The sequence below is a fragment of the Rhincodon typus genome, chromosome 15, assembly GCF_021869965.1.
Source record: "Rhincodon typus isolate 14 chromosome 15, sRhiTyp1.1, whole genome shotgun sequence".
Taxonomy (NCBI): domain Eukaryota; kingdom Metazoa; phylum Chordata; class Chondrichthyes; order Orectolobiformes; family Rhincodontidae; genus Rhincodon; species Rhincodon typus.
In genome coordinates, this window is record NC_063346.1 from 15,659,127 (window position 1) to 15,684,538 (window position 25,412).

Consider the following 25,412-nt stretch of genomic DNA (forward strand, 5'->3'; position numbering starts at 1 on the left):
GCTCCTTGTAGGGTTGGTGCAGACTTGATAGGCTAAATGGCTTTTTTCTGCACTGTAGAGATTCTGGATCCCTGGATCAAAATCCTGGAACTCCCTTCCTAACAACATCGCGGATGTGCTGGTACAAAATGGATTTCAGCAGCTCACCACCATGTTCTCAAGGGCAACCATGGATGGAAAAGCCCACAACCCCTGAGTGAACTGAAAAAAAAAAGCATATTCCTTTCCCTAAAGGATAGCAGTCCTGACCATTCATCTCTAAATCAATGTCTATGCATTTGCATTTATTCCATCAATCATATATTCAGTACATACCAAGGTAATAGGACTTTTGCAGAATAAAGAATTACATATGGTGTTACTTTGTCCATGAATTTATTAGATGCCTTTTCACTGACTTTACACCTTTTTTTCTAGTTATGAAGCACTTTTTTGACTTCTGCTCAAACCTGGTGACAATGGATTCAATGCAACTCCTCTGTGTGATTTCTTGTCTGACATGTTGTCATCTGACCTACGGGGCTGTTACCTCAAGTGAGCCAGTAAAACGCTTTTCCTCTCCAAGGCAACATTAATGGGCTCTACCACGGCCTTGCTTATGAAATAGCTTTCACAAGGTCTCTCAAGAGATTTATTTCCTTAGAAAACATGCTTCCTGAATGGTCTGTATCACCTACTTGTGTTAAGAGCCTTCTGGCCACTTAAGGTATGTGAAACAATCCTATTATTGTAAAGTTCTGATGGACCATATTTTTAATGTTAACAGAAAAATTACTGGATTCCATAAATTCCCAAAATAAAGAGGTGGACACCAGGAAATTATTGAAGCTTATAATTTGTAGAGAGTAAACTTAAGCAGTGTCAATAATAAAAAAAAATTTCACTTATGTATCAATTAACCCTGTGAGTACAAAGCCATTAATGTTCATTTGATGTTTTCTATAAAGCTGAACAGAAAATAAATGCAATGTCTGTTGTAATATTTCAAAGATATTTTCAATCAGTCTGTTCAGAAATGTTACGTCCCACATCTGGAGCAGGTATGACTTGAACCTGATTGCCTGGACCAAAGGTAGGGACACTACCACAAGAGGCCCTGCAGTACTTAATGTGCTTTCTAATATTTATAGATGTAATCATGTTATGTCAGCTATCACATACAGATAGCAGTATCTGGTCAATAATATCTGTACCACAGCAGAATAGACACTTTTCAAACTTTCCTAATTTCATTGGCTGTTCACGAATGTGTATTCTTTCAGGTTGTTCAACTGGTCTTTCGTGTCCAAATGAGGCACTATATGCAAAATAAAATTATTAATAAGCTGCCTCTGTTGCACCTTGCACTTCTCGATATGATCAATTCTTCTAAAACATAATTACATGTGTGAAATTTGCTGCTGACATTTTTGGTTTAGAATCAGATTATTGGCTGCTTGTTTTTTTCAGTGTTTTGATGTTTAGATCTATTGCCTCTTTGACTCTTGGCAAGTTCAACTTTAATTATATTCCCACTTATACTTAGCCCAGTCAGGGAGGTTACAGCTTCTCCTGCAGTGACCTCATCCTTATAATCAAGAAAAACCCTGTGCTGGGCACCCTGCCAACTCAGACGCAATGGAACTGCATTGTGCTCTCTTAAGATATTCTTTAATTCACTGACTCTCAGGCTACGAGGTAGGTTACCCATATAAACTGCAGTAACTCTGGTTGGAGCATTAAGCTGCTTTTGACAGCTAGATTCTATTTGTTCTTCACTAGCTTCAGTATTTCTGGCCATTTCCATTGTGTTAGTTTTAACCTTGATTGCACTTCCCCCTTTCCCTGACGACATTCTTTGATCTAACAGACTGTGGAGTTCTTTCTTCTCTGTGTGCATTTCATCCTTCAGAGCAACATCCTTTCCTGCTTTTCGTTCCCTGAATTGAAGGCTTTTAAGGATTGGAATTTTTTCCATCATCTCCGAATCCACCTGAATAACAAAAATGGTAAAACACAAACATCAAGGTCAGAAGGACTATCCAAATGTAAGAAGGAACGAATTAAGGTGAGTTCATGTCTATTAAAGGTACATAGTTCTTTCAAAGCTACACCACAGTTAGACAGGGTGGTAAAGAAGGTGTTAGCATGCTGGCCTTCATTTGCTCAGACTACTGAGCATAGGAATTGGGACATCATGTTGCAGTTCTACAGGATGTTGGTGAGGTCACTTTTGGAGTGCTGTGTACAGTTGTGGTCGCCCTGCTATAGGAAAGAGAGTTGGATTCTATGACTCTAAGGGTCACTTCAAGGTAGCCTGTGGGCCTCCTGTAGAATGGGGAACAGGCAATTGCCTCAAGGCAATATCCCAATAACAGAATAGGGAGCCAATGTAAGCTTTGAGGTCTGTCTAGCCTTACTGACCTAGCTACAGTTTCAAGTCGTCCAATGCAGGAGAATCCCTCCACAATGATGCAGCTATCACCATTTTTGAGTTGAAACATTTCTGAGAGGGCACCTCCAGATGTAGCTCCTTCCATACTGGAGGACCCTCATTGGCTTTGGGACTTGACAAGCTCACCCACTATCCTTAACTGGACAAGAAACACAACGGAAGGCAGCTAATCAGCCAATTCAGGAATAAAACTGCCAGGTGACTGTTTCCCACATACTGTAGAGTCTTTTAATCCAAACGTCAAGACCCCAAATCAAAACCTAAATCCTGCCAGCAACTACATTTCTCACAGACATCGTAAAGGAGGCTCTTAGTGCACAACACACAATGAAAAATATGATTTTTAAAAGGTTGTATTTGTAATTATGTTGCAATAGTGTGATTCACTGACGTATGTGCAATGTTTGCCCTTTGATTCGCAATTACAGCTGCACGTTCATAGGATGCAAAGCGGGAGGCAGGCACTTTCCCACTAGATAGAGACTGAAAAACATGGATGGTAAGATGGAAATCAAATATAAGGGTCTTGGTGTAAGACACTTGCTAAACTCAGCTGGAATACTGCATACAATTCTGGGTGGCACATTATAGGGAGGATGTGAATGCATTGGAGAGAGTGCTGAAGTGTTTTACAAGAATGATTCAAGGGATGAGGAATTTCATTTATGAAAGTATGATTGAGAAAAATGTATTCCTTGGAGAGGAGGTGGCTAACAGGAGATCTGACAGAGATTTTCAAAATCAAGAGCAGGCTGGGTACAGGAGATACAGAGAAATTGTTCCTAATGTACAAGAAGAAGAGGGCCATAGATTTAAAACGATCTTTAAAAGAAGCAAGGGTGAAGTGAGTAGTTTGGGTATGGAATGCACTGCATGGAAGTGTGGTGGAGACAGGTTTAACTGAAGCATCCAACAGGGCATTGGATGATTATTTAGATAAAAATAACATGCAAGGGTATGGGAAAAACGCAGTTTGGCACCAGGCTGTGAAGCTCATTTGGAGAGCCACTGCAGAAATGATGGGCTGAATGGCCTATTTCTGTGCTGATTGTTCTTTTTTCAGGACAACCTGCAATACAATGAGAGAAGTACTTTGACAAACGTAAAGAATATTTCTTTTCAGGAACTCAAAGAATAAAAAGGATTGTAAACCTTCGACCATATAATTCCTTGAGGCTTGGAACAGCTGCAGTTTGTTTTTATCACTCGAGTAGGTGTAAGGATGTAGTCTACAGTTAGATCATGGTTGTCCATTAGCTCTTCTGGGATATCAAGCAACTAGAAAAATAACATTAAAAACACAGAAATCAATTAAAACTCGTGTAACTGGTTTCATAGATTTTGCCCCAGAATTCACAAAAATTTCCAAAAAGTCCATTAGTGTTACCAGGTATGAAATAAATTAACTCACGCATGATACCCTGACAGTCTGAGATCATTTACTACAGCTGGCATTCGCTCTGTGTTGCTACAAAGACAGCACCCTCTGGCATCCTCTCTGAGCTACTGAACTTTACTGAGAGGCGTGCTAAATGGCACCTTTGGCAGTGCGTGAATTAAAGGAAAAATTGAAGTATCAGGCTCCTAGAGCAAACATACATGCAGGTGTTTATTTTTTTTCCAATTTATTTAGAACTTTAAACCATGTTTAAATGTTTACCTTGTCACAATTGGCTTCCTGATTGCAGCTGGAGATTTTGCACCATCTTCCGATGTTAAGCAGTGAGGTGTGAGACTTCAGTCTTCACCTCCCACTGTGTTTATTTCACCCGAAGCCATGGAGATGTTCACAGATGCACACCTTTCACAGCTACTTTTATATACTTATACACACTTTAATGTCTAATATTAATAAACCAGATGGACAGTCCAATAGCAACTTGTAAAGTTTTTTCCCATCTGAACAGCAGTTCAAAAATGGTTCTTTTTCCTAGAACAGCAAGAATTATATAAGGCGGTGGTACCTTTGCCTCTTCTTCTCAGTGATCTGTCCAGGGACACTTGGGCTAATGCCACACCTTTCTTCTGCTTGCCCAAGGCTGGTGTGATTTCTCCTGAATGGGCCAACTTGTTCTGTAGGAAGGTGCAATATGTGTTCAACTGACATGTTTTGCCAGGTTTGAGCAGCTCTTCAGAAGTGAGCATCCTTTTTGAGCAAGAAAGGCTTGGATCTTTCCCCGGGTAAGAAATGCAAACAGTACCAACTGTCCTTGCTTAGAAAAGCAAGGAGGACAGCTTTGGAGAGCACATGGATAAATTGTGTCATGCGGATTTTGTTGTTGATGTTGTAAGCTGTATTTATTTCCCTTTAATGTTTCTTCTGTTCTGGAATCACTATGCACTGCTGGTGAGTATGAAGAATCTATGTGCCTAAGAAAACTCACCCAACTTTCAATATAGTTTCAAAAACAAAATTGCTGGAAAAGCTTTTCTGAAGAAGGGTCTAGGCCCGAAACGTCAGCTTTCCTGCTCCTCTGATGCTGCTTGGCCTGCTGTGTTCATCCAGCTCTACACCGTGTTATGCTGGAAAAGCTCAGCAGGTATGGCAGCATCTGTGAAGGAAAAAACAGAGTTCACGTTTTGGGTCCAGTGACCCTTCCTCAGAAGCCACCAAACCCGAAACATTAACTCTGTTTTTCCCTTCACAGATGCTGCCAGACCTGCTGAGCTTTTCCAGCAACTTTGTTTTTGATCCTGAATTACAGCATCTGCAGTTCTTTCGGTATTTTTCAATATATTTTATCTGGTTCAGTATATCAGCCAAATAATTAGCATTAATAAGATTGTGGTTGGAGGAATCTGCAACTGCAGACTAGGTGAACCTCTCAAATTTGGGCTAATACAAATCAAAACAACAACTCTGAACAAAGATCATATACATCCAGCACTGGAAGAAATCTGAGCAAATAATTATAAATGTAGGCAAGGAATTTAATGAATCAGTGTGACAATGCTTCCTTGCTCAGAACAAAAACCACGGTAGTCAGAAAAGGCCTTATATTTCTTCAGTGGGTACAAAACATCAAAGGCAAACATTTTAATGCCTGGGCGGGCTTCTATTTATAAAAGACTGTTTCTCTTTGTGAGTGGCAATAATGCCAGAACAGTTTCATAAGAAAAAGGTGGCCCCTAGTGATCTGAAGGAGGAATTGCAATTGACATTCAGTGATTTACTGGAGGTGATGGCCTAGTGGCACTATCGCTGTAATATTATTCCTGAGATACAGGTAATGTCCTGGCTTTGCATCCCACCATGGTAGATGGTGGAACTTAAATTTAATAAAAATCTGGAATTAAGAATCTAATGATGACCATGATCTGTTGTTGGTTGTCAGGAAAAAAAGCCCAATCGCTAATATTCTTTAGGGAAGGAAATTGCCATCTTTACCTGGTCTGGCCTACATGTGACTCCAGACTCACAACAATGTGGTTGACTCTTAACTTCAACTCTGGTGAAACTGGCATGTTTGATGAACACTCAACACTCCGAACTGTTAAAGACATTGAAAATTTACAGTAAAAAGCCAAATGGAGCGTTTGAGTTATAAAGAGAAGCTGGATAAAGCTGTGGCTTTTTTCACTAGAGCGTAGAAGGTTGAGGGGTGACCTTAGAGAGGTTTATAAAATCATGAGGGACATAGATAAAGTGAACAGCAAAGGTCTTTTCCCTTGGGTTGGGGAGTTCAAAACGAGAGGGCTTAATTTTAAGGTGAAAGGAGAAAGATTTAAAAGGGATCTGAGGGACAATTTTTTCACACAGAGGGTGGTTCGTATATGGAATGAACTGCCAAAGGTAGATGCAGGAACAGTTACAACATTTAAGACATTTGGATAGGTACATGAATAGGAAAAGTTTCGAAGGATATGGGCCAATTGCAGGCAAATGGGACTAGTTCAGTTTGGGATTTTGGTCAGCACGGATGAGTTGGACTGAAGGGTTTGTTTCCGTGCTGTATGACTCTGTGACTCTAAATGATAGGAAAACACCAGCTGTTGAAACATTGTTAAATTTTACTTTAGAAATAGTTCTTAAAAAAAGGAGTTTCCATGACCCACTTTGTAAATAATAAAAGCATGGATAGTTAGAGCAGTTTAGTTTTGCAAGTTAATGAGGCTGAAACATTAAGCTTTCTTCCACGTGCTTGATCTCACCCCGCAAGGGACTCATGCCTTTGGTATCTCTACAGTCGACCATAATGCTCAGCTCACTGGCTTCCTGCAATATCCTTCTTAAACTTGAGGTTGTCCAAAATTCTGCTGCTCATGTTCTTACTTGTGCCAAGTCGCATTTATCCAGCTTTCTGGTGGTCCCTAGCCTAAACTTTCTTCTGAATGCAACACCTTGTTTTAAAATGTCAATCTTGCCTTCGCCTTCCTTGTCTCCAGTTTATATCCTCCAGCTTTGTCATCTTGATATATCTGTGCTCCTTTAATTCTGACTTATTGAGAACACCAATTTTAATTGCACCACCACTGGTGACATTTACCGAGGCGCTAAGCTCTTTTACTCCCTCCTGTCTTTCCACCTTCTAGACTTTTCTTAAAAGCAACCTCTTTACTGGCTCCATCCCCGCCTCCTTGACCTGTCCGTCTCCTCTCCACCTATCTGCTCCTTTATCCACCTTCCATCAGCCTTCCTCTCTCTATTTATTTCAAAATCCCCTTCACCTCTCCCATTTCTGAAGAAGGCTCCAGGCCCGAAACGTCAGCTTTCCTGCTCCTCTGATGCTGCTTGGCCTGCTGTGTTCATCCAGCTGTACATCTTGTTATCTCAGATTCTCCAGCATCGGCAGTTCCTACTATCTCGTTGACCAAGCTTTTTGGTTATCTGCCCTAATATCTATTCAAGTAGTTTGGTGTCATATTTTGCTTTATAACGTATCAATAATGCATCTTGGCTGAGTTTATTATCTTAAAATGTGATATGCAAGTATACAGTTGTTGTTGACATCACAAAAGCATGGGGATCAATTTAGACTTGAGATAATCACCATCAGATGTTCCCGTGATTCAGCATTACAAACTGACATTAAATAGCATTAAGTGTGGAACACTTAATGAACAAAATTTTTAAATGAACAAAATATTTAAATGAACAAAATATTTAAATGAACAAAAGCTGCCAAAGTTCCACTGGAGGGCCTTTGAATGTAGGTTAGTATGCAGATCTGGACAAAAGAAGTCCACAAACTACTTTCGTTTGAATAATTGTGGGAAGAAACAATTAACATCAAATCACGATGATCATAATTCTGTGAAAGTAACATGTATCAACGTACATATCAATATACAGGTGGCCATAGAATTGAAGGTGTTAAAATGGTTTAATTGTAAGAAAATCATTGCACAACACATAAATCAATCTTCATTGGCCTTCAGTAAATAACTGGGAAGTGAGCACAAGGTACAATGTTTGACCATTCTTTTTGAATATATATAAAATAGTGCAGGCATTTGAAATGGATACTGTTATGGACCAGACCAAACCCCCTCAAAATATATTAAGAACATAGCCTAGACCCTAACTTTTCCTTATTTTGTAAGGCATTGTGTTCCAGATGTAATTTGATTGGTCAAGCTACTTGCTTTTAAGCAATACATACTTTTTTACACTACAGTTAAAATGAAGACAAAATAAAAATGAAAAGAATTGGCTTAACTGTAATTCTATTGAAATGCTTACCAAAATAATATATATAGTATATAAGCACACATTAACTGCATTGTTCCAATACATTAACATCCCTATACACACACCCTTGGCAAAAGCAAATTCAGTAAAATAGAGATAACAAGGTGTACTATCTCTCGGTAAAATAGAGATTGTCTCACATGCAATTCTAGCAGCAGGAAGAGAATCCCAGCCTTTAGCTGCAACAGAGAGAGGATTAAGAGCTTCCACGTCCGGCTTCAACATCCCAGCAACTACAGAAAGCTAAAACTAAAAGTCCTGGTTCTGTGGGAGCTTGACCACAGCCAGTAAGGCTGCTTCTATTGTTCCAACTTTAAAAAAAAAACAAGGCTTCACAAGCTGTTTACTTCATTGGCTTTGAGCACACTGCTCTGTACCTCTGTCTCAACCTTTCTTCATAAAAAAGAACCAGGACAAAATACACCTCTCATAGCCATTGTATCGTTACAATACATTGTTCAACAAGACAAACCAGGAGTTTAAGGGGTGACCTTATAAAAGGTTTGCAAAATCATGATAAGGTGAATAGTAAGGGTTTTTTCCCTAGGGTGGGCGAGTTCAAAACTAGGGAGGCATATTTTTAAGGTTAGAGGGGGAAGTTTTAAAAAGGGTTGAGGGGCAACTATTTTTTTAAACACAGAGAGTGGTTCATGTGTGGAATGAACTGCCAGAGGAAGTGGTCAATGCAGGTACAGTTACAATGTTTAAAAGACATTTGGATAGATACATGAATAGGAAAGGTTTAGAGGGATATGAGCCATACACAGGCAAGTGGGACTAGTTTAGTTTGGGAACATGGTCGGTGCAGACTAGTTGGAACAAAGAGTCCATTTCAATGCTGTCAGACTCTATGACAAACTATTCGACAAGAAATCCAAGCACTGTTAGGCCTTGGGTTCTGAGTTTTCAAAACTACATCTCCAAGGTTCAAAATAGGAACTCATGTGTGATCCAGGGCTGCAGCTTGAAGATCTTGGGGGCAGACTGTACGGGTTTGCTGAAGGAGGAGGTATGATTGCCTTCTCTTGTTATATGTAGGTTCAGAAGCAAAATACCACTTAACTACATTTCCTACATTTTTGAATAACAATCGATTGTACTGTAATCATTTCCACCCCTGGCAAGGCCAATTTTTGATGTTTTTTTTCACAGAATCATAGAATTCCTACAGTGTGGAAAGAGGCCATTTGGCTCATCGAGTCTGCACCAACTCTCCAAATAGATCCCATCCCTATCCCTGTAATCCTGCATTCCCCATGGTTAATCCAGCTAACCTGCACATCTCTGGACTGTGGAAGGAAATTGGAGCACCCAGAGGAAACCCATGCAGACACAGAGAAAACATGCAAACTCCACACAGTCACCTGGAGCTGGAATCAAACCTAGGTCCCTGGTGTGGTGAGGCAGCAGTGCTAACCACTGAGCCACTGTGTCATCTATGAAGGGCTTAATATTACTGCCTCCATAACCACTCATCTGAAGACCGTGCCATTACTACTCTCTTTTGTTTGCATTATCATCCCTTTGACGTTACTCACTCATGGTTTTGATACAATCACAGATCTTCCCTTTGGTTCTCTCCTAGTCTCCCACTACCTTTCCCTGCCTCTGGACTTATCAAAAGTCATTACATCTCTCTAAACTTTTCCAGTTCTGATGACAGGTCAATGATTTAAAACATAGTGTTCAAATTTAACGGAATTGGCTTATTAGAGTTTCACGGAGGGTTCCTCTATGCGAGACCTAGCTATTTCTCCCACTATTGTCCCAAACTCACCTCATTACCTCTACACCATGCCCTACGGTGCTCCACTCTTCTTATTCATCCACTCACTAAGTGTGAGGACTTGGCATCGAGGATCCCTGATTCCAATGCCATATTTAAAAGGCAGTCCTACACCAAGTCAAATACTGGCAGCCGGGAGAACCCTCCGTGGTTTGTTTTAATGCCCTCAGACGTGGCAGGCAAGGGGATATTTGTGTCCTACTTTATGGCCAGGGACCTGGAAGTTCTGCTGGACAGGGGTTATGCTTAGCCAAACCGTGCTCTTCTCAAGGTTGGCAAAGGTGGCTCTGGTGCCAGACCTTACCAGCCTGGTCCGAGATTGCCACCTGAGTCACTGCAGTGTTGATAGCCTTCGAAAATGTGTGGCATTGAACTTTCCCACTCTGCCAGGGCAGGTACCATCATCATCTCTTTGCTTCCAACTCGCACTCACTCACTCTTTACTCCTGTACATAGCTCTCACTAAAGCTCATGGTCTATCACTCTTACCGTCACATGCAGTATCATCGCCCACCATAACACCACCAGCCCCCTGACCAAGTCTACTAACCACATACATCCCCTGCTCTGCCTACTTGTTCACACCTCATCACATGCCCTGACTGTGCCAGCTGTAAAAGCTACGCAGGCACATTTGTCTCAATCAATCCCTTCCTTCTCTCACTCCAGGAGAAAAGGGCCCACAATAGGATGGAGGAAAGCCAAGATGGGAGGTGGAGTGGCCTGATGTTCGGATCGTTACCCACTACGAGGAGACAAGGACAGGGTCTGTTCGTGCGATGATACAAAAACATTATGTCCTGGCAGTCAAGTAGGAAGCACTGTCCATTACTATCCCATCACTGAGAATGAAATCTTAAGATGCTTGAACGTCTGTCTATCCCTTGTTCGCTTCACTTACTAGTGTCTCCAGAAGGTATCAGTAGTATAGCAATGATAGATGCCATTGCAGTAGACTGGGAGACTGCATAGCAATGAGATGAGATGCTAATGTCTCTCACCACTCACAAGTGAGAATCATGTCTCGATGTTTAACATTTGGGTGGAAGATGGCACTTTTTCCTCTCAAAGTTGAGGAGCTTCTCGCTGGCCATCACACACAATTCTCTCAACTTTCTCGCCAATACCAATGTCATTCAGGGGCTCGCACTCTGTTTCTCGCACTCTGCCAATCAAATTTGTTTCTCTCTCTTGAAAGATTCTGCCTTACCAACTGAGTATTGAGCATTTTCTGTTTCTGATTAAATTAATTCTTAACTAAATTAATTAGTTGGCATCGGTTGAGGGAGCAATGTCAGTGAGAACGCCCCTTTCAGACCATGCCCTGGGATCTTGAATGATCAACTACATTGATAGGCCTTAGCTGAACATCATACTCAATGAAAAACATTTCTAATGATGTATACAGTGTTAATCTAGGTTGAGAGCTCAAAACCTTAAGCCTGACTTTAGCCGCAAAACAAAATAATACCGCCACCAAATTGATTGCTATAAGTATTATTTGACTTTTCAGTTAGGTCATGTCATGTCAAGATGATTGCCATTTGTAATGAATGAGATTGCTTAGTCAGTTACTCTCCTGTATCTTATATCCCATCTTCAGATTACGACTACTGCTCGCGCTCCAGTGGGCCCTGTAATACAGCGCTCCTCAAACTTGTTTGGTTGAGAAGTCCCTTTCAATTGTGTTAATAATCATAGGACCTTGATTTGATTCATGATTGCTACACGTACCCAAGTACAGTGAAAAGTTTTGCTTTGCATGCAATACAGTAGATCATAAACAAAGATGCAAAGATCTTAGGATGATTGAACAGAGCGAGGAATACAAAGTTACAGCTGCAAGGAAGTTATATAAAAAGCAAGATCAACATTAGATTTGAAATTTGACAGCTCCAATCAGAACCTCATGTAAATTATACAGCACAATACTCATAAAGAAGTGCTGTGTGTAAAGAGTATTTGTAGCATTTTTGAGAAATTGATATTTAGATTGAGTGAAGAAGGAGAATCTATTCGAAGTTTTGGAGAATCAGCAACCAGACAGCAGATCAAATAATCAATGCTGCTTCCATGCTGCTCTTAGTATTCCTCCAGGCATACTACTCCCCAGGTAAGACAAACACTGCAGTACCACTCTACACTACCTGTATAGCAACCAAGTTCTGCTCCTGCATTGGACTTTGATTTTGGGGATGTTACATTCTTACCAGTTTGAGAACTACTGTTCTAACACAGAGAAAGGAGTCAGTCGAAGGAGTGGAGCAGAATATCAAAATAATAGATGTGTTTTCTTAAAGTTGGAACCACTGTGGCTAGAATTATATTGCACTGAAAGAGGCCATTCATCCCAACAATCCTGTTTTAGCTCTCTGAAGGAGTTTAAAATTGATCCCACCCCCATAGCTCAATCTCATAATCTTGCATTATGTTTTCTTTCACTAAAAATTTGTAAAATTCCATTTTGATCTTTTTTAATTCATCCGCTACCATCACCCTTTCAAAAAGTGTATTTCAGATTTTAGCTTGTTGAATAAACAAATGTCTCCTATCCTCACCTCCTCACTCGCCAACCTTCTACCAATACTTTGGGTGGCATAATGGCTCTGTAGTTAGCACTGCTGCCTCAAAGCACCACAGACCCTGGTTCGATTCCAGTTTAGGGCAACTGTCTGTTTGCACATTCTCTCTGTGTCTGCGTGGGTTTCCTCCAGGTGATATGGTTTATTCCCACAGTCCAAAGTGTTGCAGGCTAGGTGAACTGGCTGTGCTAAAATGCTCATAGTGTCCAGGGATGTGCGGGTTAGGCAGCTTAGCCATGTGAAATGTAGGGTTACAGGGATAGGGTGGGCAAAATGGGTCTGGGTGGGACTCGATTAGCTGAATGGCCCACTGTATGGCTTGATTATTTGATCTGCTGTCTGGTTACTGATTCTCCAAAACTTCGAATAGATTCTCCTTCTTCACTCAATCCAAACCTGCCAAGATTTTGAACATCTCACTGTATTTGTCCTTTTATCTTTTCCGCTCTTAGAAGAATAATCTCAATTCCTACCATCACTTCACACAACTGAAGTCTTTCATCTGCTCAATTCTATTACACAATAAAGCCACTCTGCTCTTACAGCATGGGCTTATTTCTAGCTCCTCCTTTCTCAATCTTATGAATAGAAAAATAACATACATATTATACAAAATTTTGGAATGAAATATATTACCCTCAGCAGTCTCTGAGCACTGACATTGACAGGATTTCCACGAGAAACACGTCCTCAGAAGTATTCAGTTACAGATTGGCTCTAGCCAAATATTTTCATTCTTCAAAATAAAAAACTGAAACTGCGAGAAATGTGCAGCAGGTTGATCAACATCTTAAACACAGTCAGGTTAATGTTCTGGGTGTACCCCTTCAATAGAACAAACTGTCCTGCTGTCCACTGCAATACTTTCAGTTTTTACTCTGGATTTCAGCATCTGTGGTTTGCTTTTTCCTCTCCTCTAGCTCTAATTTATTTTTCTAGTTGAAAAGAAAACATTCTATTGATGGCCTCAGTCACAACATGGTTTTCAGCACTGCCCATGTGCAAAGGCTGGTTCATGCTCCAGTCCAAACTTAATCGCGTGTCAACTGACTGATGGGGAAAACCATGGTCTATGCATTCAAATTATGCAAAAGTAGGAACAGGTTAGATGTTAGGTGGTGTTGCTTTCCCTTGATGTGTGATGGTCGCTGACTCTCAAAAACTTTCAAAACGGAGCTGGGGCAGGGAAAGTATCATCAGGTCAGTCAGAATGGAACAGGAGAAGGCCATTCAGCCCATCTAATCCATACTCACTGTGAATCAATACAGTCTGTCCCATTCCCCCTCTTAATCCTTGTTGTGTAAGGTGACGGGGCTCTGAAAGGGTTACTGCGGAGGAGTGCATAAAGGACAGTTCAGTATGTCATCATACAAACTTTGTGGGGGTTTTGGGGGCTGAGGGTGGGGATGTCAAGTCTCGATCTTAAAGGAGATGGACTTACCATCAAGGTCATTTCAAATTCTTAGTAAAAACGTGCTGAGTCTTCCTGAAATTTGGCCAAGTGTCAATTTCAGGGAGTTTCATGAAGACCTTCCTCCATGAACCCTAGTGACTTTTCTGCCGCAATTTTACGCTGCTCGCTCCATTAAGTATGCACTACAGCATTGCTTGTGTCCAGTCTTGCACTGAGCAGTCCTAAAAGTACTGATCAGTGCCAGGACCATTCACCATTCACCCCACAGGTGCCATATTTCAAATGCTGCCAACCTGGTCCAATGCAGCCCCAAGTCACAGTGGCGTCCAGGAATGTGCAGCAATGCTGCAAGAAGGTTAATTACAGGGTGAGTGCCACGAACCTCTCTCTGCTACTTGACACTCATTCCAACTATGCAACAGCACACACCTCTCACCAACACTCATCAAAAGCATACTGTCTGGGTGCATGACAGTCTGGTACAGAAACTGCTCTGCCCAGGACCATAAGAAAGTACAATAGGTTGTGTGTACAGTGCAGACCATTATGGAAGCCAACCTTCTATCCATGGACTCCATTTACACTTCTCGTTGCCACGGAAAGGCTGCCAACATCATCAAAGACCCATCCCACGCCAGTAATGCTCTCCTACTACCTCTTCCGTCAGGCAGAAGATGCAGAAGCTTGAACACACACACACCAACAGGTTAAAGAACAGCTTCTTCCCTGCCATTATTAGACTGATGAATGGATTTTGTAACTTCAAATAATGTTGATCGTGTTAATGTTAATCTTGCTTCGTGCACCTCCTGTGCAGCGTAACCTGTACGCCTCACTCTGTCCATGCACCCTATGCTCTGTATTCCTTGCTTACTATGATCTGGCTGTACTGCTTGCAAACAAAGCTTTTCACCGTACTTAGGTACACATGACAACAAATCATATAAAATCAAATCATAATCCACCACTCTCAGTATTGCATGCAGCACCTTCCTTTAATAGCTCTCACGGTCTCTATCTCCCCAAACTACTAACCCTTCCTTTATTCTGCAACTCCTTACTCACTCACTTAGGCACCTCACAACCTTTCCTGAATAAGTGCAGGCAAACACCCTGACTGACTATTGTCCACCTTAACTGGACTAAGGATTACTCCCCTTAGACTTTGAGACATAAGTACTTGGTTGAAGCAACATGTTTTTCGCACAAGCTGCTGTCACATATCATAGGTATGACATTAACATTGCACAGTGCCAGACAAATCTGATCTCTTGAGCATGTAATGCTTGGATTTCTGTCTGCATTGAAAAGGCAAGGTAAAGCAAGGAAGAAATGCTGTAAACATCTAAGTAGGCACAAAGTGATGAGTGTTAAGAAAGCAAGTTCAGAGCCCACAGAATTACTCTGTTCCAATGCATGAGCTGGAAGCTTGTCCCTGTATATAAAATAGCCTGGAAGCAGCACTGCAAAGTGTTGGTGCGCACAGGGTGCAGTGTTCACGTGCTGATCTGTATTACAGGTTAACCTGAGATATGCCGTAATAATGTGTTGAGGCTGCTGCACTGGCAATGCCAAATTGCATGAAGAGGGTGTAGATGTGGCCCAGGAAGCATGTTCTGAGGGGAAAGCTGGCCAAGGTGGATGACCATACAACATAGAACTAGAAACAGACCATTTGGCCCATCATGCTAGCTCTGCTCTTCAATGAGATGGTTGCCGAAAAGATAATCCTTAACATCACTTTCCTACTTTTTCCCCATAGTCCTCGATTCCCTTTCTGACTAAAAATCTGGCATTCCCCCTCAGCTGTTATGCTTCACTGCAGTAGCGTGCTGAAAATAAAAATTTGTAAAGTGTGCTGAATTCCCCAATTTACCTGTCTTTTAGAGCAAGGTTAACAGAATGCACAGACCAGGTTTCTGTAGTTAATAAGGATTACTATTTATAAATTAATAGACTTTAACCACAGGTAAACAATGATGAACTATCGACCAATAACTCTACTTGCTCAAACTTTAATTCCTTTGTGAAACTTACCCCCAACATACACATATAGGTACAGACTAGAAAGAAAACATGGCAGAGGGAAAAACAGGGAAACCAGTTTACTAGTATCTATCCACACAGTTCATTGAGATGATCCTTCTGGCTGGTCAGGACATGCTGCTCCTTGATTCTACTCCTCTCAATATTTGCACTTGCTTGCTGAAGGTACTTGGTGGCTCGTTAACATTTATAAAGTTGCTGGCTTACTGGTTGACAGCCACAGGTTACACATTGCTAAGGTGTAGTTTGCGGGGGAGGAGGGTGGTGAGACTGATTTTCTTCAGGCTTAAGGTGTTTGTTACTGCACAGTAAAGAGAAAGCTCCTGCCCTTGCACAGATTCAATGGCTTCCTCTCAAACATTCAAACCCCAAAGCTGTTCGGCTATTCAGGAGTCAATCTATTAACAGTTGTCAAGCAGGAACACTTTATTATTAAGAGAATTAGAATTAGAATTAGCTTTATTGTCACATGTACACAAACGAGTACAGTGAAAAGTGGACAAGTCACCGCTTAAGGCAAGTCACCTATATCAATTCCCTGCCTTCTAATAGTTAGCCGATCCTCTGTCCATGCTAATGCACTAAAAGGTAAAGATAAAGTCACCATATTATTACTAGACTATAGCGTTGGTCTCTCATTAGAGGAAGATGACTGGTGGTGGTTTAACCTGAGGATCACCATGCCTCAGGCGAAGGGAAAGATTGAGAAGGAGAATCTTTCATGGTAACCTCAGTGCAGGAACTGAACTCTCACTGTTGACATCATAAACCGGCCATCCAGCCATGTTAGCTAACCAATCCCATAATATTCTACACCCAACCAACATCCCCTGTATTGTTTTTCAACTGCTGTGCTAGCTTCCAAGGTAAGTGCACAGCACAGCTCTGGAAGCCTAAAGTGCACAACCAGAAGTCCCCCTCAGACCCATAGTCTCCCTACCAGGCACGCCATCACACAGGTTAGCCAAAGAACTACAAAGAAGAATCAGGCACCTAGTCAACAAGTCACCCCACTCTATCCACTCAGACCAAGAATTCCTCAACTCCATCAAAGACATAAAGATAGAAGATGAAGAGACCATGATATCGTTTGATATCACTGCCCTATTCACATCAATAGATATATCACTAGCAAGGGAAACAATGTCAACACTACTTGAACAAGAACACGACCCCAGTGAAACCATCTCCAAGGACAACATGCTCAAACTATTGGAACTATGCCTGACCACCCACTTCACCTTCAATGGCCAAACATACGAGCAAATCAACGGGACACCCATGGGATCACCTATCTCCGGATCATAGCAGAAGCAGTGATGCAAAGACTGGAAAGGACCGCCCTTCCGCAAATCCAACCTAAACTGTGGATACCCTATGTAGATGACACCTTTGTCATCATTAAACAGACCAAATTAGAAGAGACACACAAACTTATAAACAACACCCTCACCAGAATAAGATTCACCAGACAGGAGGAGAAGACGACATCATGGTAGAGCACAAGACAAACGGGGAACTGCAAACGAAAGTACACCAAAAAGCCCCACACACAGACCAGGTACTGAACTTCAATAGTAACCATCTCAGCACACACAAACGAACACTATTTAAAAGGGCAACGACACACTGCAGCAACATGGCACTACGCCAAGAGGAAGAAGAATACCTCTTCCAAGTGTTCAAGGATAATGGATATCCAAAGAACTGGGTCAGAAGATGCCTACACGAACAACATCAGAAAGATTCTACACGCCCTAACACACTCATCACACTACCCTACGTCAGGAACACGTCGGAACTCACCACAAGACTCCTACGACCGCTGGGCATCAGAGTGGCACACAAGCCCATGTCAACCCTACGACAACTGCTCACCCGAACTAAAGACCCACTCCCCGCCATGGACAGGACCAATGTCATCTACAAAATCCCCTGCAGAGACTGCGAGAAACACTACATCGGGCAAACAGGAAGGAAACTAACAACAAGGGTACATGAACATCAACTGGCTACAAAAAGACACGACCAATACTCACTCATCTCAATCCACATGGACAAGACAGACTTCGACTGGGACAACACCAAGATCCTGGGACAGGCTAGGCAGAGACAAGCATGAGAATTCCTGGAAGCATGGCACTTCACGAAGCATGCTATTAATAAACACATTGAACTCGACCTCATATACATTCCACTACGAAGGAAAACCAGAAGTCAGGCAATTCATCTCAACGGACCACAGAGTTTAAAAACGAGGCGGGAAAACACACCGATGCTTCATCGGAGGCTGCACTGAGGATGTTACAAGCATGGTAACGAAACGTCTGCAAAACAACAAACCAGCTTGGCGAGTCAACCAACCTCAACACCCACAACCCAAGCTACAGATCTACTCCAAAACCTTAGCAGAAGTCATTCACGAGATGCTGATTGACATGTACGGAGCTTTCCAACCATTCCTGTGCAGCTTGGAGAGAACATTGTCCCAAAAATCATTATTGTCTTATTAAATAGCCTTATGTGCAGTAATGTATCAAATGCCTTTTAGAAAAAAAGAGTTCCCATTCATCCATTTGGCTTGTTATCTCCCCGATGAACACTAATAAATTTATCAAGCAATATGTTCCCTTCATGAAACCATGCTGACTCTGCTTGATTATATTATGCATTGTTAAATGCTCTGCTATTGCATCCTGTATGATAGACTCCAACGTTTTCCCTGTAACAGATGTTAAGTTTACTGGCCTAGATAGATCCTGTTTCACATCTCCTTCCTTTTTTGAATAAAGATGTTACATTGGCAGTTTTCCAATCCTCTCAGCTTTTCCAAAAACTAAGGATTCTTGGAAGATTACTTCTGGAGCATCCACTACCTCAGTAGCTACTTCTTTAAAAATCCTCGTATGCAACCCATCAGGTCCAGAGAACGTAACAGCCTTTAGCCCCACTAGCTTCGCTAATGATAGTTTCCTCAAATGATCATTATGTTTGTTTACTCCCCCACCTTGGGCCCCTTGAATATTTGGTATTTTTGGAATGCTATTAGCGTTCTTTACCATGAAGACTGATGCAAAGTGCTTATACTTAATCAGGGTAGGTGATGGCCTAGTGGTATCATCGCTAGGCTACTAATCCAGAAAATCAGCTAATGTTTTGGGGACCTGGGTTCGAATCCCACCATGGCAGATGCTGGAGCTTGAATTCAATGAAAAAAAAAAATCTGGAATTAATAATCCACTGATCACCATGAAACTGTTGACTGTCAGAAAAGCCCATCTGGTTCACTAATGTCCTTCCTTCAGGGAAGAAAATCTGCCATCCTCACCTAGTCTGGTCTACACGTGACTCCAGACCCACAGCAATGTGGTTGACTCTCAACTGCTCTCTGAAATGGCCTAACAAGACATTCAGTTGTACCAACTGCTACAAAGTCTCTGCAGAGGTTCAAGAAGGCAACTCACCACCACCTTCTCAAAGGCAACTAGGGACAGGCAATAAATGCTGGCCAGCCAGCGATGCCCACAACCCACAAACGAATAAAAATCAAAATTACAGCTCCTCCGCCTTTTCCGGGTTCCCTGTTATTATTTCCCCAGTCATTTTCTATGATCACTTTGGCCTCTCTCTTCCTTTTTATGTTCTTAAAAAAACTCTTACTGCCCATTTTTGTATTATTTGCTGGGTTACCCTCAAAGTTTAATTTTCTCTCTCTTTATTATTTTTGGGTCATCTTTTGTTGGTTTTTCCAGCTTTCCCAATCCTCTAGTTTACCACTAACCTCTGCCGCATTGTATGCTTTTTCTTTCATTTTGATTCTTTTTGACACAATGGATACCCAGAGAAGATGCTGAAGAACTACAAACCCTTTGACTTTCAAGTGGGAATTGAAGCTGCTAGTTTTTCTCTCTGATACTTGGGAAAACTGCAACATGCTTATTATTCATGTTACAAAGCAGACGTTAGAAGGATGTTTCCTCATATAGGACAGTCTAGAATGACAGGTTATAGTTTTAGGTTAAGGGGTAGCAGATTTAAAACAGAGATGAGGAGAAATTGCTTCTCTCAAATCTTCATGAATCTGTGGAATTATTTATCCCAAAATGCTATGGATTCCAGACGATTGAGTAAATTTGAAAGAAGAGATAGACAGATGTTTAATTAATAATGGGTTGAAGGATTATGTAGAGAGCAGGCAAGCAAGTGGAGCTGAAGCCAAGATGAGATCGTATTAAATGGCGGAGGAGGCTCAAGGGGCTGAAATGCCTACTCCGGCTCCTAGTTCGATGTTCTTATGAGATCAGGTAATAATGTGATGTTAATGCATCCAATTAGTCCCTTGCCGCTCTCTAGTGAGATTCTCATTTTGCCATTAAAACCATAAGCATAAAATCAGACTTGTTTTTCAGACTTTTATCCCCTTTTTAGCCTTGGTTTTATTGTCTGGAAATTGTTATTTCCAGGAGATTACACATTGTAGGGCAGGACATAGACTTGGGTTAGGAGGGTTCTAATCATGATATATTAGGCATCATAGGTATGAAACAGGCTTGATAGACCAGCATGACTTTTCCAAAAATGTTCAAACATCTATGTCAAATATCTGTGATCCCTACACTCAGGCTGCAGACAGTGGCACTGTCCATTCTATTAAATCAAGGCTTATTTTCATAAGGAGATATCAGTAATGAACAGTTCTTGGAGCAATAAGGACCCAATATTAATTTTTGTTTCTAAATCCCTCAATTTTTCACCTTTTGTTCAACAAACCTGACAGTCATGCACTGTGGTGACAACAACTGTGTTCTCATCAACTGCTCCCATCGATACCATCATTGCATATTCCAGGTCAGCAAAGCCCTCGCCTTTTCCAATTCTCCAGCCTTTACAGTAAACACAATTTGAATATTAAAAAAAATTGCATTATGGACATGAGGTCAAAATGGCCAAAAGCAGAAAGAAAATTTTGCTATTTCTTTTAACAGGTCTAAAAACTCATCAGGGAGAACCTCCTTTATAATTTCATTTTCATATAAAAATCTACACAGTTTTATGAAAAAAAAATGCTGGTTATTTCCATATTGCTTTTATTGCATACTTCACAAAATTATTGACAAATTTCTTTTGATGTTCTGAGAAGATGCATTGTTTCATAAGGGGAAAATAAACTAAAAAGAGAATTCTAGCTTGTGTATGTCTTGAAGGCTCAAAGATGCATTTGGTACTCATGGAGTCATAGAGGTTTCAGCACAAAAACAGACCCTTTAGTCCAACTTGTCCATGTTGATCAGATATCATAAATAAATCTAGTCCCATTTGCCAGCATTTGGCCCATATCCCTCTAAACCCTTCCTACTCATATACCTATCCAGATGCCTTTTAAATGCTGTAATTTTACCAGCCTCCATCACTTCCTCTGGCAGCTCATTCCATACACACACCACCTTCTGCATGAAAAAGTTGCCCCTTAGGTCCCTTTTAAATCATTCCCCTTTCACCTTAAACCAATGCCCTCTAGTTGTGGACTGCCCTACCCTGGGGAAAAGACCTTGTCTATTTACCCTATCCATGCCCCTCCTAATTTTATAAACCTCTATAAGGTCACCCCTCAGCCTGCGACACTCCAGGGAAAATAGCCCCAGTCTATTCACCCTCTCCCTATAGCTCAACTCCACCACCACCCCCCGCCCTCGTTCTTTAAAAAAAATTATTTGAACATAATTTTGAGGTATGGCTCAACATTTTAAACCTCTATTGCTGCAATCAGGTATTTGAGTTTAAATATACATGTAAACACCAGGTGCTTTACGTATATACTCACACACCAGTTAGCTCTTTTGGGAGCTGGTACAGACATAATGGGCCAAATAGCTTCCTTCTATATTATAAATTTCTATGATTTCATATTTCAAATTTTAAGTAAGTCTTTTGGTCAATAACGTTGTCAGTCAATCGCTCTAGATAATAAAACGTGATTTTCAAAGGTCACACCATACTGTTTAAAATTAATCACCAAGACTAATGAGATTTTCCACATATTGCTTTCTGTACTTGTGCATAAAAATATTAAAACATTTTAAACATTTGTCCAGATGCAGTTAATATATGTAGTTAAAATAATTATTCATATGCTTAGCTTTTCTAAAATATTTCGTATTTCTGTGCTGAATACTTATGTAATTTGAATTCTTTGACTGTTTCTTGCCTCTTTTTAGAAAATCAAAATTGTTTCATTGACACTCAAACAAAGCACATAAAGGCTCTAACTCAGAAAGGGAACAGGTAGGACTTTGAACACTCAGATCGTCAAACTGAATTTCAGACTTCAAACCAACCTTCTGAAAGCATTTAGCTGCTTAAGAGAAGTCAGAAAAATAAGGTGTTGTGTAAATCAAGGGTATAGAAAGCTTAGATACCTGACATCACATGAAGGATTCAGATTTTAATTATTCATCCCATATTCAGTCAAAATGATACTGCCTGTACCCATGTTACATTTACCTATCATCCCTGTGCTCATTTACCTACATTGACTCCCAGTCTGACAACAGCTCAGTTTTAAAACATTGGTCCTCCTTTTCAAATCCCTTTGCGATCTCTGTAACCTCATCTTGTCCAACAATCCTGAGATCTCCCGTCTGGTCTCTTGCCTACCTCTAATATTAATTACTCCATCATTGACAGCCATGTGTTCAGCTGCATCAGGTCAAAGCTCTGGAATTCCCTCCCTAAACCTGTTTTAGTATGTCTTTATATGGCTCAGTGCTGAATTCTGTACAATAAGGCTCCTATGGAGTAACCTGGGATGAATATTAGTCTAATAGTGCAATATAAACAAAAATTGTTGTTAAGGTATCCTTGCAGCGCCAACAATGTCATATTTCCATTCATTAAAAATGTTACACTAGTAGGTAGTTATACTTTGGAGTTTACATTCTTAATGTTACCTTTGTCTGATACAGCCACAGATCCTACTACAACCAGGTCCACATGAATGTTTGCATCAAGTCCAATAGGTACGCTGAAATCTTTTACTCCCTGGAGTAGAAGAGATAAAAGTTTCATATCACACAAAGAATAGAGAGGTGTTTGCTGGCCTAGCATACAAATATAAAATGTACAATAGGCAATACATTAATCATGGGTAACTTTAATCTTCACGTAAACTGAGGAAGTCAAATTGGCAGAGGTAGCCAAAGAAGGACTCAGAATGTATTTAGGAAAATTTCCTTGAATAATATGTTGCAGTTCCAACCAGGGATCAAGATATGTTGGATCAGGTAATGTGTAATAACAAAATTTATGGAACCTGACTCAGGAGTAAAGGATCCCCTAGAAAACAGTGATCATAACATGATAGAATTTAAAATATGATGTGTAAGAAACAAATCTACTAAACTTAAGGGGAATTACAAAGGAATGAGGGCAGAGTTAGTTGGAGTGGACTGGGAAAAGTCCTTAGCAGAAAAAAAACACAATTGGGGAACAATGGCAGATGTTTAAGAAAATGGTTCATGACTCACAAGACAGATATCCCAGTGAGGAAGAAGCATACCAGGAAGGAAATAAGCTAACTATGGCAAACCAAAGAAGTTAAGGATAACATTACATTGAAAAAAAATGCAGCAATGATTAGTGGTAAGGCAGAGGAGTGAGAAAATTTCAAAAGCTGACAAAAAAATTACCAAAAATAATAAAACAGAAAAGAAACTTTGAGGGTAACCTACTTAGTAATATCAAGACAGCCATCAATGGCTACTTTAAACATATAAAAAGGAAGAGATATGCCAAAGTGAACATAAGCCCCTTAGAAATTGAAACCAAAAGAACAGAAACAAAGTTGCTGGAAAAGCTCAGCAGGTCTGGCAGCATCTGTGAAGAAATAAATCAGAATTAATGTTTCGGGTCCGGTGACCCTTCCTCAGAACAGTTTCTGCCCCTTAGAAATTGACGCTGGGGTAATAATAATGGGCTACTAGAAAAAAGCAGAAAAGATTGAATAAATGGCATTAGTCTTCACAGTGGATGACAAAGCATTCAAAAATACCAAATAAGAGATGGAAAATGAGGGAAAATAAATAAATATAATTAACTATCACTGGAGAAAATATTGGAAAACTAATGGAGATCATGACTAATAAGTCTCAGGGATCTGATGGAGTGCATCTTAGGATGCGAGAGATACTGGATGCACTGGTAGTAATCTCCAAAGAATCCTTAGTTTCTGGAAAAGTCCCAAAGGATTGGAAAACTGCCAAAGAGCACATATTCCGAAAGAGAAGGAGACTAAAAGCAGGTAATTGTTGTTTAACATCTGTTATTGCAAAGATGTTAAAGTATAAAATGAACAAGACCATCCATTTTTTCCATCTTGTACTCATCAGGATATGTCCCACGAATACAAATTCAAGGGGAAAACTAATCTCTATTATGTATGAGAGGACGGTGATGTTTAGTTAGCAGTGAACTCTCATTGGTAGAGGGGTTGCCCTAGCGAATGCACCTATTAATGTAGTTTGACATGAAATAGTCTGGTTTTGGTAAATTTTAAACCAGGCAGATTGACTCTGATTTGTCAGAGAGATGTCTGGCCTAACAGACAAAGCAGCGAATGGCTGTCATTTATTTTGTGGAGTTGGCACTGAACATTATGGAAGTCCCTAAGGCAGTCACTGCTGTTGTGAAATATGACCAGCCTATCTTAGATTACCCTGGAAGTTTGAGCAACAGGCAAAGCTTGCTGCTTCAAGCTACTATCATACAATAGCAACACAAGTGGTGTTCACCCACTAATAGGATGCTGGCATCAAGCCAAAAAAAAAAATCTACGCTTCACACAAATGAGTAATTGGCATTTGAATTTAATGTCAATGTGATGCTAGATATGTAGGTCACAGACTCCAAAGACTGGTAGATTATATCAAACAACATGCCCCTTTGGCTGTCACAATAACCAAAGTAATGATCAGACCCAATGAGTCCTGGATTGTGAAACTCACAACTGTGTCTAACATTAGGTGTGAATCTGCAACTGGACAACATTTGCCGGATAATCCTGAATGTGTAAGGAATTACACTGACAACCAATTAACACCTTCCACCCCAACCTTAAGTTTACCTGGTCCATCTCTAACACCTCTCTCCCCTTCCTGGACCTCTCTATCTCCATATCGGGCAACCACCTAGGAACCGATATTCACTTCAAGCCCACCGACTCCCACAGCTACCTAGAATACTCCTCCTCCCACCCACCTTCCTGCAAAAATGCTATCCCCTATTCCCAATTCCTTCGCCTCCGCCGCATCTGCTCCCAGGATGAGGCATTCCACTCCCGTACATCTCAGTTGTCCTCGTTTTTCAAGGACCGTAACTTCCCCTCCTCGGTGGTCGAGAACGCCCTCAACCGTGTCTCCCACATCTCCCGCACCTCATCCCTCACACCCCGTCCACGCAATAA

At 40.9% G+C, this 25,412-nt stretch overlaps 1 protein-coding gene across 6 annotated transcripts in view; it reads right to left on the reverse strand.

Moving 5' to 3' along the window:
- Window positions 1-257: 257 nt before the first annotated feature.
- The window catches only part of mthfsd (methenyltetrahydrofolate synthetase domain containing), a 61,684-nt gene continuing 36,529 nt past the window's right edge, over window positions 258-25,412 (reverse strand). For all 6 annotated transcript variants that reach the window (XM_048606070.1, XM_048606071.1, XM_020520107.2 and 3 more), the window contains 4 exons: window positions 22,903-22,993; window positions 20,726-20,838; window positions 3,587-3,712; window positions 258-1,972 (listed from right to left, as the gene is read on the reverse strand). In XM_048606070.1, the coding sequence (XP_048462027.1) occupies window positions 1,421-1,972; window positions 3,587-3,712; window positions 20,726-20,838; window positions 22,903-22,993 (882 nt within the window). In that variant the 3' untranslated portion in view covers window positions 258-1,420. The remainder of the gene's footprint in view (window positions 1,973-3,586; window positions 3,713-20,725; window positions 20,839-22,902; window positions 22,994-25,412) is intronic.